Raw genomic sequence first — 17,614 nt, 5'->3', positions numbered from 1 at the left:
AAGTTAATGTTGGGTCAACTGCAATGTAATTCAAGTATCTGATTAAACTAGTGAATTTCTTTATCACACTACAAAACTTCAATAAAAGAACCTCCCAAAAACCTCAGTGAAACTTGATAGTTGCTGGTTTGGAGGATTTTGGAAACTGAATTTGGCTCATAATTGAATCAAAGGGCCAATCCTTAACTCATCACAACCGAAACTTCAAAAAAGAATGGAGAGAATGAGTTTTGAATCAGTATTATGACATTAAAAAAGAAAAAGGTAATCGATCTTGCAACCAACTAAGATGAAATCAAAGCAAGAACTAACACATCAGATCATGTTACCAGAAGTTTCAAATCCTAGATAAAGTACTTCTATTGCTGTTCACTATACCTGTCTTTGATATCACAAAGTATTAGAATACTCTCAGAACTTACCATGTAAACAGGGTAAACATAATACTCAGAGGAACTTGTAGTCCAACACAGGAGTGACAGCACTAGAAGAATGGCCTGTGTGTGTGTGTGTGTGTGTGTAATCTAATTAGATCCTAACTAAGAGCATGACTATAGAAACCACAGAGACCCAGCTCTACCTGTAATACAATCCTGAAAAAAATTCTTGTCTTTTCCTTAGCATTCTCATCCAGCAAGTGGCTATGATCAGGACTAGACAGCTCAAACCATCCCACTCAGAGCCTAGGTAATAGCATCTACTCAGTAAAGGATGTGTATGGCACTGATGTACCAATGTCATGGGTACCTTGATGGGCAAGTAGTCTGTAATTTCCAAGCACAACTCTCTTGAGGACCTTAATGGTTGTGCAGAGCATGACAGAAAATACAGGTCATATAGATGGTTGGGAAGCTCAGACGCAAAGCCTGGGCTTGCTCCAATCTCTACTCTATGGCCTTTTCAGCTGAAAGAGTCATCTTCAGGGACATGCCAGTAACTTCTTAGGCTAAACTCTTATGCCTTAAAACTGTAAGCCGAGAAGGAAGCTGTGGATTTGCAATCTGGTCCCTAGTCACTGAACAAGTCAGACTGGGGTCTGAAGAAGCGTTTGGTAAAATGCAACATTTCCATCCAGAAAGTGGATCAAAGAAGCTGGGGAAGACCATCTTGTGAGAAATCAAAGTGTGCCAGTTCTCAGTGGGCAAGGACTGTGCTTTAAAGGCTGCAAGGCCATAGGGCTTACCAAGTCAGCTTTGACACTGGTACTCTTAGAGTCCAAATGCTGGCTTCTGACACTAACACTGAAAGACTCTATGTGACCTGGTAAGTTAGTCACAATTTCTTATCTGCAAAATGTTGATGCTTATTAGCACTTTTTGATGGGGTCACTAGAGGACTAAATTAAAAAAAAAAATCAGAGTGGCACCCTTAAACTAAAGCCAGACTCAGCCAATGGGGTCATTGGTTATCAATCAGCACTAACATCATTTCTCTTTGTTTCCCTGTTGCTTTACAGAATATGTGACATAAGGCAGGAACTCCATCACATTTGCCCAGTACAAATGAAAGGCTGCCCTCCACACTGCAGAATACTAAACAAATTGGAAAGCCACTTTGTGGCCACTCCTCGGGTTAAAGAGAAACTAATCCAAGCAAAGGCAACAGAAGTAGCAGTGAACTTTGCTTGGTATTTATTTCTTTAGGCTTGCCAGGAAAAAAGAAATGAAAAAAGCAGAGGCAAGGAACCGCCTTTCATCTTTTTTTTTTCTGTTCTTGAGTCTCCCCTAATTTCCCTCCACACAGAATGCTATCATAACGGGCAAGGTTTCCGCTGCAAGCAGCACTGAGCCAGCCTGGGAAGCCGGCTGTTCTGGCTTCCCAGCAATGTCGTCCTGGATCAGTGGTGAGACCCAAGGCTTTGAAGCCTGTGTGATGTGGCTGCTGCGGGTCAAGGGGTATCCTCGTGAACTGAAAGCTTGTACACTATCATTCCTCACATTCCGCTACATAAAAGACAAATTTCGACCAGAAGATCAAAACAAGGGTCATAAACTTCATGTTCAAAGTCAGCTTGCGTTAAGTAGGCAACGGGAACAGCTACCTGAACTGATTAATGCCAGAGACAAAATGACTAGGATCATCTGAGACCGTTAAACTTGCAAGGACTATCAGGACTTGGGCAGGGGAAGTGTGCAGTCAACTCGTTTTCAAGAAGTCAAAGTCACGCATTTCTCTAGATTACTTTCATTTGATCTGCCTCTCAAAGGCAGTCCTTTCAGTGAACCCACTCTCAAGCTGACACCTGTTTCTTTTAACACACAGGCATGGCGCACACAGGGGAATGGTTCCTTCCTCCCAGCTAACCCCTGGCACTGCTTTCTGTGTGAATTCTCAGGTTAATGATTGACTGTGAGTTCTACTTAGCCAGTGCTTTAGTTTTAGTTAAGCTGTATCCTTAACCTCTGCTCTTTTCTGTGTTGACTTTTCAAACTTAGCAAATTGCCACACTGAGAAGTTGCAAACAACTTGAAACTCTGACTTCATCAGGAGCTGTGACTCCTGAACAGAGGGCACAGCCTAACTTTTTCAAGTCAGAAATCTCAGTTGCCAAAGCTTGAGTCTTCTTGCTAGTGTTAGTTTTCTACAACATCCTGGAAACATGTTAACAAAATAATTTCACTTGCTTAAGCATCCACGTCTGCTGTTTTGCTGGTTCTAACATTGACTATGTGGGTTAACCCAGTTGCTGGGTGACAGAGGCACAATCATGGGACCTGGCAACTGAAAGAGGATGAGTGGAAACCCATTGTTACCTAGGGGAGGGCAAAGAAAAGCCAGGTCCTGTTCACCAATTATTATCATCTCCCTATCGTCTTCCTTTGTCTTCAAATGTTTTCCTGTGGACACTAAAGTGTGTATAGACCAGGAGCAGAAAACAGTTACTGCAAAGAACAAGTGTGAGTTCAGCTTTAATTTCTCTGTAACCATATTTGGGCACAGGGAGACGAAGCAGAAAGAGATGTTAAAATGGGAGTATTGCATCTCTTCCTAAAAAATAGCAATTTTTATCTATTCTCTGTGTCCCCTTGGAATTATATATGATTATAGAACTGACTGATTCTCCAGAACTCCAGCCAGTTTGTAGTACAACACCTCAACACCTCCCCCAGCCACACACACAGCTATTGAACATACTTGATTTTTGTGGATTAGGATGTTCAACAAATCAACAAATCCAGGGAGCCGACATCATGGAAACCCAGGACAAAGACATAATAATTAATTATTTTACTTATTTATCCAACTGCTTTGTACATAACATATGCTCTAGTCTGAATACACTGAAAGCCCAGTCATCCTACCCACAACGCCTGTTAGAGTTTCACGTGACACAGACTATTTTTTATTGACAATGCATATAAAATCTGTTCATCTGAGAGAAATACATGGGTTTTGAATTTCATTCTCTGCACTTCTATACTGTTTGAATTCTCTAAGAAAGTATGCTATTATTTGGCTAATTAAATGGGCATCTTAACTACTTTAAAATCAGAAATGCTTCACAAGAATTTTCAGAGAAAACTTTGGATGCAGAGTGTTAAGAGCAGTTGTTCATGACTCTTATATCTATAGTCGTGCAGCATTTCCCAAAGCTTATGATACAAACGATCAATCATTGGCTAGCAGTGTTTATATAATTGGAAAAGTGAAATGTCGATCAGCAAGGGCAACTGCAAACTCCAGGCACAGTTATACAGGGGGACTTCAAATTCTCATGGAAAAATAGTAAAAACATGCTTACTCAGGTGACATTTTTTGAAATCTCTTATAATACACCTTTTTTGTTGTTATTAACATTATATTATGTGATACAGTTTTATAGGCACTGGGGATTCCCCCCACCTCTCCCATACCCCTCCCGCCATAGTGGGTTCCTCCACCTTGCTGCATAACCACAGTTCAAGTTCAGTTGAGATTCCTTCATTGCAAGCTTATAATACACCTTTTCCATGAACTTTTAAAGTCTCCCTATGTGCTTGCTTTCACCTCCAACTCCATTTCTACTTCTAAATAGTATTCCCATCTATACAGAGAGCTCTCCCACCATTCAAACCTATGCAGTGACTCCTAACTTCTTAAATCACCTATCTTTCTTCTTCAAGATTTGCTTCTAAAGCTTTCAGATTACAAATTAGCAGTTTTACTCTAACCTCCCTTTGTTGACCCTTAGGCTTACTGGTCCAAATTAAATAGAAACACTAAGATAATTAAGAGCAGAAGAAAAGTTTGAACATGAACACCTGAAATCACTGTGTTTTTCAACAGTATAACGAAACTAGGGAGGTACGATGTCATTGCAAGTAATTGGAGGGAACTGGATGGAAAGATGCATGAAGGCCAAAGAGAACACAAAATCGTATGTGTGTAGAGAAATCATAAGATCGAACTATATGAAACTGCTGTTCTCATTAATCATAAACCTTGAAAATTCATCTGTTCATTTATCTGTTCATTTGGTCATTTATCTGTTCTGCCTGACCTCTGCTTCAGTGTGTTCTAGAACTGGTGAGACTCATGTGAGTATTTGAGAAGGAATTCCACCCTTCACACATCCAGTTATCTGTCACTGTTCAGAGGAGGAAGTAGGGAGTGCTTCTCATATTTACCTTCAAGATGGGAGCCATAAAGACTGACAGGCCAGTGAGGATAAACACCAGTGTTCCAGTCACTCTTTGTTCCCTGAAACCAAACCAAAAGATTACCAGTCTACCCCTTGTTCTCATAAACATGTTCTCATCTTTTCACTGTAACAAAAAGAAGACCATTTGTTGACCAAACCAATGTTTGACTAAAACAGCAAAGGTGTTTATATCATACAATTAATATCTCCAGAAGAACAGCATATCAAATGAAAATAAATATGAAAAGTCATAAAGGCATTGCAATCTGTGATTTAACTCATCAAGAAAAGGGTAAATGCTAAATCATTTTGCTCCTTTTAGAATAAAACTCATTTTGCTTTGGTTCATCAGTCACTGGCCTCCTGAAGCTCTTATTTCCTAAACAACTTGTCCTGTTGTGTAATTAAACTTTCTTACATAGGAGACAGACACTACCTTGTCCCATTTCATCCTTAACAAACAGTTCAGGGAAATTTCATGAGTGCAATATGTCACATCAATTTAATTCCCAGGTCTATTACAACAATAGTATTTTTTGTTTGTGACAAATAGGATTCACATCCAACACCCATCCTGTACCCCTGAAGAAAGAATCCCTGCTGTTATGGCATGGGAATGAGGGTTCTTTGGGCGAAATGCTCCACTCCATGCACTTAGAAGCAGGCTCTGCTATAGAAAGTACTCAACTAAGTATAAAGGTCCTTCACTATCGCCCTTGGTAGCCACGCATATTTCGGGTTAAAACCATTCCCAATGCTTTTAAGGTAATAGAATGAGCTAAAAACAAGAATTCCTTTCCCTTCATCAAATCTTCAAAATTTTTATGCAGACTCAACCGTTTGGAGCCATGATATATGATTATAATAGACTAAGTACTGTAGTGCCAGAATCACCTGCAAGCTGAAGAAAACGAATAACCCACTTGTATTTTTATGCTGCATCATTTAGTCTATTGTTCATCAAGGAAAATTTACATTACCATAATAATTGAACTCAAACAAATTATTGGAAACATTCTTTCTGACGAAAACATAATCCACAATTATAAGGCCAAAGCAGTTGTCATCAGCTCTCTCTCCTCAGAATCTGCCAATTTCCTTGTGATTGACACCTGAATGAGTGCACAATATGTTTTGCTCTAACACACCTCACGCCTAGAAACTTGGGTTGTTCTCCAGGTGCAGAAGTCTCCGTCTCCATTTTCAAGCTGTCGATGTGAGCAATCGAGATGACGGTGGCAGCCACGTACCACGGGAGACCCATGAAGGAGCACACCACCATGAGGACAGCCACCCAAAAGAGATCCAGGTGATACCCAGCTCCTTTCTGCAGGAAGAGAGAACAAAGCCGAACGCTCACATGAGCTAGCCACTCTTTTATGCGCATGGTAAAATAACCAAAAGAAATGGACTCAACTGCTGGATAAAGAACTCTAGGAGAGGGTTACGTTTCCCGATGGATCTTAGATTCTGCACACTCTTCCCCCTAGCAAGAAAACCTCCTCCGGTTGCCACAGGAGATTCCCCCTCGCCTATGGCTCTGAACAATTGTTTCACTTGGATTTAAAGCACAGGTTCAATTCTGACTTACTTATTGTTCATTAACCTCTCTGCATTCAGTTTTGTCAGCAGCATAATGAAAACATTGAAGGTGACTACCTTGGGGCTAGTGAGACTATGCAAAGAATAACAGGTAGAACATCTTGTAGTGACCTGAATGGTAGTCATAGTTACCATATCAATAAACAGTGATAATAGCTGTCTCAACAATAACATGTGATCAACACCATAAAAGCAGGGGCCGCGCTTGACCCAGAAGCTACGCAGCATTTGCAGACCAAAAGTTCAGCAGCAACCTTCAGAAGGTACAGAAACTGTTTATGACCTTTCATAGTATATGTAAGTAACCTTTTAACCACCTCTTTCCTATCATCATTAGTGTGATTAAACCTCATCACAATAGGCTGATATCAAACACAACCCAATGGACACCATAATATTTACTGACGGGAAGTGTAGACAAGGTAACAAAAGACCTGGCTCTTTTACTCATTAAATAAATATTGTTAAATGTGTCCACAGTGTTATTCTCTGGTTCTATTTCTCTGCTCTTATTGATGAAGGAATCAAATGCTTCACACCCCCACGGAGCCTGAGAAAACAGAGCGCTCCATTTGCACAGCATGGAGGCAGCAACGCTCAGTGCCAGAGTGTGATCAACCCAAGGGAAGGGAGGGGTTGCCTGCAAAACCATGATTTATAACAGATCCCCAGTGCCGGCTATCCTCAGCTCCTGTTACAGTTCATCAGAACACCCCTCTCCTCTCACTGAAATGCCAAGTTCCACAACCAGCTTGCACACAGGGCTCTCATTTCATTCCCTGAGACCCGAATGCAGGCGAAGGGAGCCGACAAGAAAAGCATGTTTTCACTTAGTCTGGGGTTGACTGAGAACAAAGATCTAGTTGGGATACAAACAGATTAATATATATACACATACATACACATTTTTAAACAAAACCAGTCCATTTCAGGAATGCTCAAGTCCAAATCCACAGAACAGATAGGGGAAAGAAAAGGATGGGCTGGAGAAGTTGAAATAAATTGCAATAATGAAGTGATTAAACTGATTAATCAGATGATTAAGCTGGGATCACAGGCACTGATTTAACAGTTGCTGACTCCCAACTTAGTGTGAGGTATGGTTTTTGTGTCTGGGGACACTACTGAAAATAAAATAGACAAAAATACCAACCTAAATGGAGTTTCCCATCTACAGAAGGAGGTGAAAAAATCACTACAAGTAATCAAATGGCATACGATCATTAGTAGCAGTAAGCGTTAAGAAAAACTAAGAATCTTTGGGTGAATGACATGATGGGAAACCAAGAGTTTAAATGGAAAGATGACATGATTTGCTTAAGTTCCAAACATTCTGACTTGCGTTAGGAGCAAGTTGGAAGGGTCATGATTACTAGCACCAGATAGGAATCCATTGCCAAAATTCATTCAAGAAACTGTGATGGTGAGAACAAAAGCAGTGGCAGTGCAGATGGCAAGAAGCAGTCACAGTCTGACTTTACAGCAAAGCCAACCTGAGCTGCTCCCTACTGCCTGTGCGAATGTCTTACGATCCTCCTGTAAGTCATCCATGATCTGATTCCATTCACATCTGCAGCTTCATCTCCCACATCTCCCGTCTGAATTCTAAACTACCACCATTTAATCACACGCAATCCTTGTAACGTGTTGCACCATTGAAGCATGTACAGTCCTTGCAATGTGTCTCACTCACTAGTGCCTTTTGTGTCTTAACCCACTTAGCCACTTTTGCTTGGAATAACCTCTCCTCTTCCTGCTCGTCTCCTTTGGATCTATTCTGTCCATCCTTAGGACTTAAGAAGAGTTCACCTTTTCTGGCAGTTTTAGCTGCCTCAGCCTAAGTGAGATAAATGACTCAAATTGTATTCCATCTCTGCCTTTATGTTCTTTGGCATTTTATTTTGCTTCTTCCCCCTTTCCTAGGACTGATCATACTATCTTTAAAATTCATTGTATATTATCTGTTTCTCCTGATTGGCAATTATAAACTCTCAGTGAGCTGTATAAAAAAATGTAAAGCCTTATCAATTGGTAGAAATGACAAATATTTTGGGCTGAAGAAGGGAGAACATCAGTTTCAAGCCCTGTTTAGAGTAAGTCACTCAGGCCCATGTTAAAGATAGCAGTATAGTCATTTATGGCAAGATCCTCAAATCTTGAGACCAAAAAAAAAAAAAAAAGAGAGAGAGATAATAATTTAAGTATGTCCACACTGGTATGATCAACAGGTTGAAGGACAACTGTTGTGGGAAAAAGTTTTTTTCTCTGCCTTTTTACACACACACACACACACTCACACCCCACAGAGTACCTTAAGCCATCTTAGCCCTTCTTGACTTATTCCTACTAAAATAAATCCAAAAGTGAGCAAAGCAGCCTCATACTGCTAACGGGGTAGAATGAAGACTTGAGATAGCCTATATGGGTTACTATGTATAACCACCAGAATAAACACAAATTCTGAAATAAAATGATTTTAACATACAATTACTCTTACTCTTTGCTCCTTGAAATTCTCCCTTCTGAAAGACTTCTCTTTAACCATATTGAGACTTTTCAATGTTCTTAGGAAGAAAGGTAAAGCATCAACGTGAACCACAGGCTGCACCTGGTCTACCTCAAGGTCCTTCTTCAGTCGCAACCCTCACCCGCTGCATCCACACTCATTCCCCCCAGGTTAGTGCCTCCCCACGCCTGAACACACACAGTGATTCCTCTGCCAGCCTGGTACATTCTTCCCACTGAGGTTCACATAGCTGTCACTCATATTTTACATTTCGGTGTAACTGCCACTGTCTCAGTAACATTTGGAGCCTTCTGGACTGGTAGGAACACCCTTCTAACACATTATCAGCTCTGCTTCATTCGTGGTGTTACATTTGCAATGTCACAAGACTTAGAGTTCAAAAAAGTCATCACTTTCATGAATAAAAAACCCAAAAGACATTGCAAATTATGTTAAATACAAAGGTAGGAAGTGAAATTATTTTCTTCTGAAATTGTGTTTTTAATATGAGTCCAGACAGAGTACAGGACATAGGGGTGAATCCATAGGAATAAAAATCGACCAAAGAAAAAGGCGAGCCCAGTAGTCCCAAGTTTACTTCTGATACACTGGCCCATGAAGAGGGCAAACAGACAAGTGTCATGGGACAAACACATACATTTGGAGTCCTCCCACCCCTCATGCTACAGAGAACTGGTTGGTCTGATAGCCAGGATGTACAGCACCTCAGACCATGTGGCTCACTCGAACTGACTCATTCAGTCCACAAACATTAGAACGCTGTCTAAACAGAGATTCAAGAAGTTTACAGAAGATTCTGGAAAGTACAGAGAAGAAGTGTTTCCGTTTAGAGTAAATCCTCGAAATCTCCTGCACTTCCTGCGGAGCTGACATCTAAGCAGGGTTTGGAGCAAAACAAGCCTGCACTGTGAGAACTGGAGAAGAGGTTCCTGGTTTTCATTATCACTCCTCTCACAGGTGTGACAGCAGCCCTGGGGACCAGACAGTCAAAGGCAAAGAAATCATTCAGGATGGCTGAGTCTACCACATGGAAAGGTGGTGGGTCATGAGAGCTGAAAACATTTCAGTCCAACAAAAGGGGTACAATGTATATATCATAGAATATAGAGTGTGGCCAATATGAGGGAACTTTGAAAAGTTTGTAGAAAATTGAATCCGAAGGCAAGTATTTTCTTGCAGAAAATTCTGAAATCATTGCATATGACGGGTCTTCAATAAGTTTATGGAAAATATTATAACAAAAGTTTAAGTGGATTCAAATTTTTTTATCAAAATAAATATTCCTTTTCATTCTCCTTTGCCTACAAACATTTGAAGTATTTGCACTAACAGAAACAATATAAATTATATTAAGTGTGAAGGTTTAAAAACACAGGGCTAGAGAACCAGACTGTGGCATAGCAGATAAAGCCACCACCTACAGCACAGGCTTCTTATATGGGTGCCAGTTCAGTCTAGGATTCCCCCTCCAGCTCTCTGCTAACACCCTGGGAAAGTAGCCAAAAATGGCCCGGATGCTCAAGCCCCTGCCACCAGCCAGGTGGTCCAGATTAAGATCTTGGTTCCTGGCTCCTAGCTTTGACCTGGCCTGGCCTGAGCCTCTTGGCCACCTTGGGAGTGAATCAGCAGATGGAAGAACTCTTGGTCTCTCCCTCTCTCTGACAATATAACTCTTTCTAAATACAGACAAACAGATAAATAGATTGCAAGGGGAAAAAAAAACTAAAAATGTAAGATTGACATATAAGAATGGTCCTTTTTAAAAAATTATTTCTCTTGGGATAAAGCAAGATCAATTACTAATCCACGAATCATTAATGTAGCAATTTAATAATGTTTTAAAATAAAATATTAAATGCATCAAACAGCAATTAATAAAATAATGAATTCATTAATTCAATAAATAAGAAGACTGGAACTAGGGTTATGAAAGTAGAATAAGAAAGATAAAAACAAAGGCAAGGTGAGGTAGGGTTTTGGGACTTACTAAATTAAGAAGAAAAAAATAAGGGTTTTACCACAAAAGATATCACAGAAAGTTGCCACAACCACTTAACACCTATTTTCCAATACCATCCTAAATGATTACTGCTTCGTACACTCAACCTATAACTCCTGAATCTCCTCCTTCTGGACAATCATTTCTGGCTTTACACAGTGTAAAGCTCAGCTTCCGTCAGTGGCTCGAGGAATAATCTGGGAGAGGTCATGACCTTGATCACGCCACCTGCTTTGGGCATTCTGCAAGGACAGGATGGATACGCTAACCAAGATGATGGCTCCCAACAGCCAAGCCGCTGGGTGTTCCTCCATCAATTCAGAGCTGTTCATCAGAGTGGAAAGGTGGGCCAGACAGAGAGAGCCACCTGACACTCAGCCAACACAAATGTCACCTAAAAATCATGCTGCCTTTAATATCCCAGTGTCTGCATCTCTCTTACTGTTTCAGGTTCCGCTTTGGAATCACTCGGTCCTTTACGAGAGAAGACAGAATCTTTATTTTCACATTCCGTAGCTTTCCTTTCTTGAAAAAATGCGAACAGAACTATTTCCATAGTAAAGAGCTTTTGATTCACAGCAGCATGATCAGATTTGTGTGAAAGAATAGCACTTATCCCATAACTATCACTATGAAAAAGAATGGTTCCAAATAAGCCATCCCGAGGTGATGAGAGCTTACTTTGAACACACTGGACTTCTTTCTGCAGAAAAATACTGATGTAAATGGATTTCCTAATGTTTTCCATGAGGAATAAGAGATTAAAAGTTTTTTATGTTTTATCAGCCCTAATGTTATCAGATTTTAATTTTTGAATTTTATCCATGCAGAAGTCAGCAAAAATGAAAAGGCATTTGCTTCCAAAGATACATAAAAATTTGTGCAACCATAGGTTAAAATTAAACTTTGAGTTTTGTCAGAATCATCATGTACTGGTCAATGCCCACATCTACTTTGGTAAACTCAACAGATAAGAAAATCTCTCTCAAGAAAACACAACTAAAAGTTCTCAGTAAAATACAGAAAAATATATTTTCCAAACTATCATAGTTTACCCGCCAGAAAGTAAGAGCAAGAAAAGGACAAAAGTAATGGCATCCAGAGGGAACAAAATGACAGAAGCAAGCCCTGCAGCCTGGGAGAGCCCTGGGGACACTGGCAAGCCTGGGAGCTTAAGGCCCGAATTAGAACAGCCATCTGGACTCCAGGAAAAGAGACCAAGCCTAAGGTTACAGGCCAAGGCGAAGAGAGGGAGGACACCAGCAGAAGTAACCCTAGGATCTTCTCAATGCTACACACTCAGCCAACGAGAAAAATATATATAAACATGGAGATGCCGCAGAAGACATAGCTCTGTCTCCGTCTTAGCCGTGAAGGGACTGAAGATCCCCCATCGACATCCCTAGCTGGATTTGGGGAGGAAGTCACATTACTTCTGTGGTCTTGCATCCAAATTATGGAGTTTAAAATGACCTTGGTCTTGGCCAGCCCTTTCCTAAAACTGAGATGGATAGGTGGACCAAGACAATCCATACCTTATCAAGCTTCTAGATCCAATGCAATGAAAGAGAACTTTTAAAAAAATGTCTACGGCAATTTAAATATTTATAAGATCACTTATAGGTCACACAAGATTATTGACATAAAAATTAGCCTGCTAGAGAAGTTCTGAATTTCAAGTCTTGCCTGAGGTTGCCCTGGCAAAGCCAGACCCAGTGAATTCATGGGCCTTGTAAGGCCTGTGGACCTGGTTTTCCCCATCAGTTTAAAAGGAACAGAACAGAAAAGAACACCACCTCAGGGAAGCAATAACCAAGATCAATATTATGGCAAATGTTCAGTAAAAATATAACATATTTTCCCCCAAAATTGCTGGGAAACACCAATTTCAGATAATTTTCAGCAATGTGATTTTGCCAGTCCCTCATCAAAAGGTGAATTCTTGGCTCACCCACTGAAATGGAGTCTGCCCCTGTAACTAATCCCATGTCACCGCTGAGATGGAGAAGCAAACCCTGTGAGTGGCATGCCTACTTCATTCTTACTTCATGTCTCCACTTCTTCATTCTCACAAGTCAGCTGTCACTTAACCAGTGCAAACAAGGTGACACTAGCATGCTGTGAGAAGCTTAAGCTACATGGAAAAGCCCTGGAGGAGGAGATACTATGGGGAGGGAGGAAAAGAAAAAAGGAGTGACGGATTCCCATATGTGCAGAGTGAATACATTTATAAATAGATTGAGTCATATGAATATACAAAAGTATATATAAATGTACATATTATTTACACACACAAATGCAAAGCATCTATCTTATCTATACTTTCTCTTTTTCTCTTTCTGTCTGTGTGTTTGTGTGTGTGTGTGTAACACAGAAAGATACAAAGACAGACCAAGGGATATCAAGGAGTTAAGCACCAAAGGCCTGGGAGTCCCTGATGCACCTGAGCAAGCAGCCCACCTGGCTCTTGAGATGGTCTCAGCTGCAGCTACCTTCTGTCTACAACTGCTGGAGGAGACCTCAAGCCGGACCTGTCTGCCTGAACCTGAAGCAAGATGAGAGATGATAACAACCTCCTTTTCTATTGTTTCATCGTGGAGCGGTATATTATATATCAGAAGGTAAACACAACAAACAGCTTGATCGTCCTCAACAAATAAGTTATAACGGGAAACAAAGAAACAAATATGGACAAATTGATGAAAAAGTATAGGTTGAACATTTATGGACAGATTTAAGATGATAATGTGTTTATTTGACTCAAATTCTGCTTTAAAAATGCTCCGCATAATTTGAGTCTGTGAAATTTATGACTTTTTTTTAAAGGCCTATTTAAATATTGGAAAGGTAAAGTTACAGAGAAATATAAATCTTTCATCCATTGGGTCACTCACCAAAAGCCACAGTGCCTTGGGCTGAGCCACGTCAGCAGCCTGAAACCTCCTCCACGTCTCCCACATGGTAGGCAAGGGCCCAACACTTGTGCCACCTTTCACTGCTGTCTAAGGTGCATGAGCAGGAAGTTGAGTTGGGAACAGAGTAGCCAAGATTCCAACTGGAGCTCATATGAGATGCCAAATGAATAAACTGTGCTACAACCCTGGCTCTGATTTATGACACTACTATAAATTTAAAATTAACTCTCTGTTATTATATTAAAGAATTTTGTTAACTTCTTTTACACTGATAATGGTAGTGTGGTAACATTTTAAAAAAGAGACTTTATCCTCAGGAAAGCGCATTCTCTATGTAATATGGAATGCGGTCCAGACTTCCTTCAAGACATCACAGAAAAAGAATAACAATAGGGGAGTTGAAGTGTTATATTGCTCAACAGTTGGTAACTGTTAAGGCTCCACAATAAATATCTAGGATTACAGCATTTTCTCTTCTTTGACATAGTCTGAAATTTTCAATAATAAGTGATTTTTCATAGGAATGAGTAAACACAAAGTGTTTTTGGAGTTGGTAAGGCTCTCGCATAATTCCAAAGAAGCAATTTTTTTTTCCCTCTGGAACACTATAAATCAAACACAGATATTGAAATATATACATAGGACTATTATGTCACTTTCCTAAACAGAAGTACTAAATAAATGAGGAACAAAGAAAATGGAATACCGACCAGTCAAGAAAATAAAATTGAGAATCCAACTTTCAAAGACAGTAAATATGTAAAGAAGAATGTATTCAAAATAATAAAAAAAATGAGAGATTGTCAAAGTAAATAAGAAATATTTGGGAAAGAATAACAAAGCAGCTTTAAAAGTAAGAAAGTACAATTACTGAAAGGAAAAATTCAATGACCTGGCTTGTCACTATAATAAAGTTTTAAAAAAGATTGAATCAGCAGTGAGAAAGCTCAGAAAAAATGCAAACTGTATTACGGAGAGCAAAGAATAAAACATATTTTTATAAGAAAAAAATCAACCTGGCAGAAATGAAGCATAATGTAGGAGCATATATGTTTGTTGCAATTCCAGAAGCATGTATTAGCATTTGAATAGGTTAAATGTTTACAAGATTCTATAATTGTTGAGAGATACTAATCTTCATTTCAGGAAAGCCACTAATTCCAATTTATAATAAACAGCCTATGTTTTTATATAAATTGTAGTAAAGCTACAAAATAGAAACAAAAAGGAACATAAAACAACTGAAAGGAAAAGACAAATTTATAAAGTAATGACAATGATACTAAGAGTGTATTTTATGGAAGACAGAATTAATGGAAAATAGCTTTTGTGTGCAAAAGAAAATATCCTCCAATCTAAAACTATATACACAGAGAAATTACCTTTCCCAATGAGGAAGAGACAAAAATATCTTCAGGCTAACAAAAATGAGAGTTATCACCCAAAGATTCTTATGGGAGGAAACTTCAAAAGCCTGATAAGCAAATTCTAAGTAAGGGAAATAAATAAAACATCCCAAAAGGAAAGCTATGAAAAGAGAAAAATTAGTAAATGTGTGAATATTTCTAAAAATACCTAACAAGTCTAATTAATTGGATTTAAAAATCAAGATAGAGATAAATGTGGAAAAATACCAAAATTAAAATATTACATGATCTTTAGCAATATTCAAGGGTAAATTACTTAGAACTTAACCTGGCACACTAAAACAAGTGTATCAAAACTGCTCAAAAATAAATAAATCACCCAACTTCTAGACTAATAGAGAAGAAAAGGAGCGAGCAGAAGAAAGGAAATAAGAAACAAAGCTGAGAGAGTCTAAGAGACAAAAAGAAGGATGATAAAGAAGAAAGTATATAGAGAAACTGAGATAAACAGAAAGCAATAAGTAAAAAACCACCACAAGTCTTCAATATAAATATTGAAATAATCAACTGAAATAGATTGTACACTTTAGTTAAAAGCACAGATTGTAATGAAGTAAGTGAGAACTTTTAAAAAATCTGTGTCGGGAAAAATGTAAGAGGCAAGTGAAAAGGCAAAATCACTATACAAAGCAAAGCACACAAAGTTTAACCCACTAAAAACATAAAATACACATGAGTTTTGATGTACTTAGCAATCAAGATAGGATGTCTGATTGCCATTTCTATTCAATATTGTAGTTCATGTCCTAAGTGACACAAGGAACAAGAACATAAGCAAAGACCATAAGAATGGAAAAGAAGAAATGAAACTGTAAATTATTCATAAACAATATGAAATTACACTAGAAAAAAACATCAAAATAATCTATGGAAGTATATGAAGCTTAACAAGTTTGGTAAGAATATCAGTTACAAGATCAATAGGTGTTACAGATTTTCTCAGAATAAGAACCCAAAACTTGAACAAATACCAACAAATAAAGTTACATATAATTGCAAATGTATGCAAGAGCTTACATGACCCAGCACACAGATCCTGAACAAAGACTAACTAAATAGATAGATATGTCAAATGAAGACTTAATACCAAAACTTCTCCCAAAATTGATGTGGAATGACAAAAGGCCAAAAACAGTAATCAAATATTTTTGAGAAAAATAAGCAGCTAATAAATGATGCAGCCAGCCCAGTGATACTGAAAGCATGCTCAAAACTGCAGGCCCACAGATGTGTTCGTCCTTGATCCAAAATGGATGAAAATGTCAGTGTTATCTTTCAAACTGTAGGAAAACATCACATAAGCAGTTCAGAATTATATTTTCTACTATGAAAAATTAAATCATTAGACAAATGGCTACATGTATAATTGCCATCTACCAGATGTTCTTTTTATTCTACAAAAACTTTAGGAAATTACGTGGAATATCTGTACTTCCAGTAAATAGCATTTAAACTCTTAAAGTTTTAATTTTTTGCAAGACTCAACAATTGAAGCAATTTTCCCCCAAAAAACAGGGCACTGATAATGTGTACACACACATGAATCCATTCCACACTAGATGCCATTTCTGTCATACCCCTAATCTGTAACAACTGGATATTAAGGTAAAACACGATGTCATGGACTTTGCTAACTTTTAGCTTAATGATTTTTAAAATTTTTTGTGGTAGTTTTGCTGACACATAATGTCTCAAGGGCTAATGGGCACTGGTTCATTTCCTGGCTGTTCCACTGCCCATCCAGCTCCCTGCTTGTGGTGTTGGAAAGCAGTCGAGGATGGTCCAGTGTCCTTCGAACCCTGTATTGGCATGGGAGACCCACAAGAAGCCCCTGGCTCGTTGCTTTGGATCATCTCAGCTCTGGCCATTGCTATCATTTGGGGAGTGGACCAGCAAACTGAAGATCTTTCTGTCTCCTTCTCTCTGTAATTTGCCTTTGCAACAAAAATAAATAAATATTTTAAAATTAAACATATATATGGAGTACTATGCTGTTTCTAGACATGTATACGTGTGTAATGTCCAATCATGATAAAAATTATCTCTCTCATCTCAGAAATTTAGCATTTGTTTCTGATGAAGACATCCAGAATCCTTTCTTCAAGTGCTTTGTGAGAGAATTTTCACTAACTAGATTCATCTAATTGTGCAAGGGCACGCCAGATCCTTAAAGTTTTTGAAACCCAAGGATTATAGTAGGCTAACACTGGTTTACTCACTTTGTGTAGTCAATTTTCCTAAGTAACAGCAAACATATAGGAACAAAATCCTGAGCAACAAAAACTAAGATGAGAAGAAAGAATTGTTGTCTTAATCCTGCTTATTAATTGCTCATACAAAAATGCCTTTGAAAAAGTATAAGATGTAAAATATAGAACCAGGAACCCTAAGGCATTCAATGAATGCGTGAAATATGAACTTACAGTTCAGCTGGGAAACAAGGCATAAAATATATCAACAGTTAAACAACAACTTTATGATTAAGACTATCTCAAAGCAACACAGTAACTCCTGAAACCCAGT

The 17,614-nt window shown here is 38.7% G+C and overlaps 1 protein-coding gene across 1 annotated transcript in view; it reads right to left on the bottom strand.

Moving 5' to 3' along the window:
- SLC4A4 (solute carrier family 4 member 4) overlaps nucleotides 1-17,614 on the bottom strand; it is a 331,827-nt gene that overhangs the window by 14,366 nt on the left and 299,847 nt on the right. The window contains exons 20-21 of the mRNA XM_040966902.1: nucleotides 5,770-5,948; nucleotides 4,608-4,680 (exon numbers count right to left, since the gene is read on the bottom strand). Of these exons, the coding sequence (XP_040822836.1) occupies nucleotides 4,608-4,680; nucleotides 5,770-5,948 (252 nt within the window). The remainder of the gene's footprint in view (nucleotides 1-4,607; nucleotides 4,681-5,769; nucleotides 5,949-17,614) is intronic.

Source organism: Ochotona curzoniae, unplaced genomic scaffold (assembly GCF_017591425.1).
Source record: "Ochotona curzoniae isolate NIBS_2020 unplaced genomic scaffold, NIBS_Ocur_1.0 scaffold_4506, whole genome shotgun sequence".
In the NCBI taxonomy this organism is placed as follows: domain Eukaryota; kingdom Metazoa; phylum Chordata; class Mammalia; order Lagomorpha; family Ochotonidae; genus Ochotona; species Ochotona curzoniae.
This window is presented reverse-complemented; position numbering and strand designations above follow the sequence as displayed.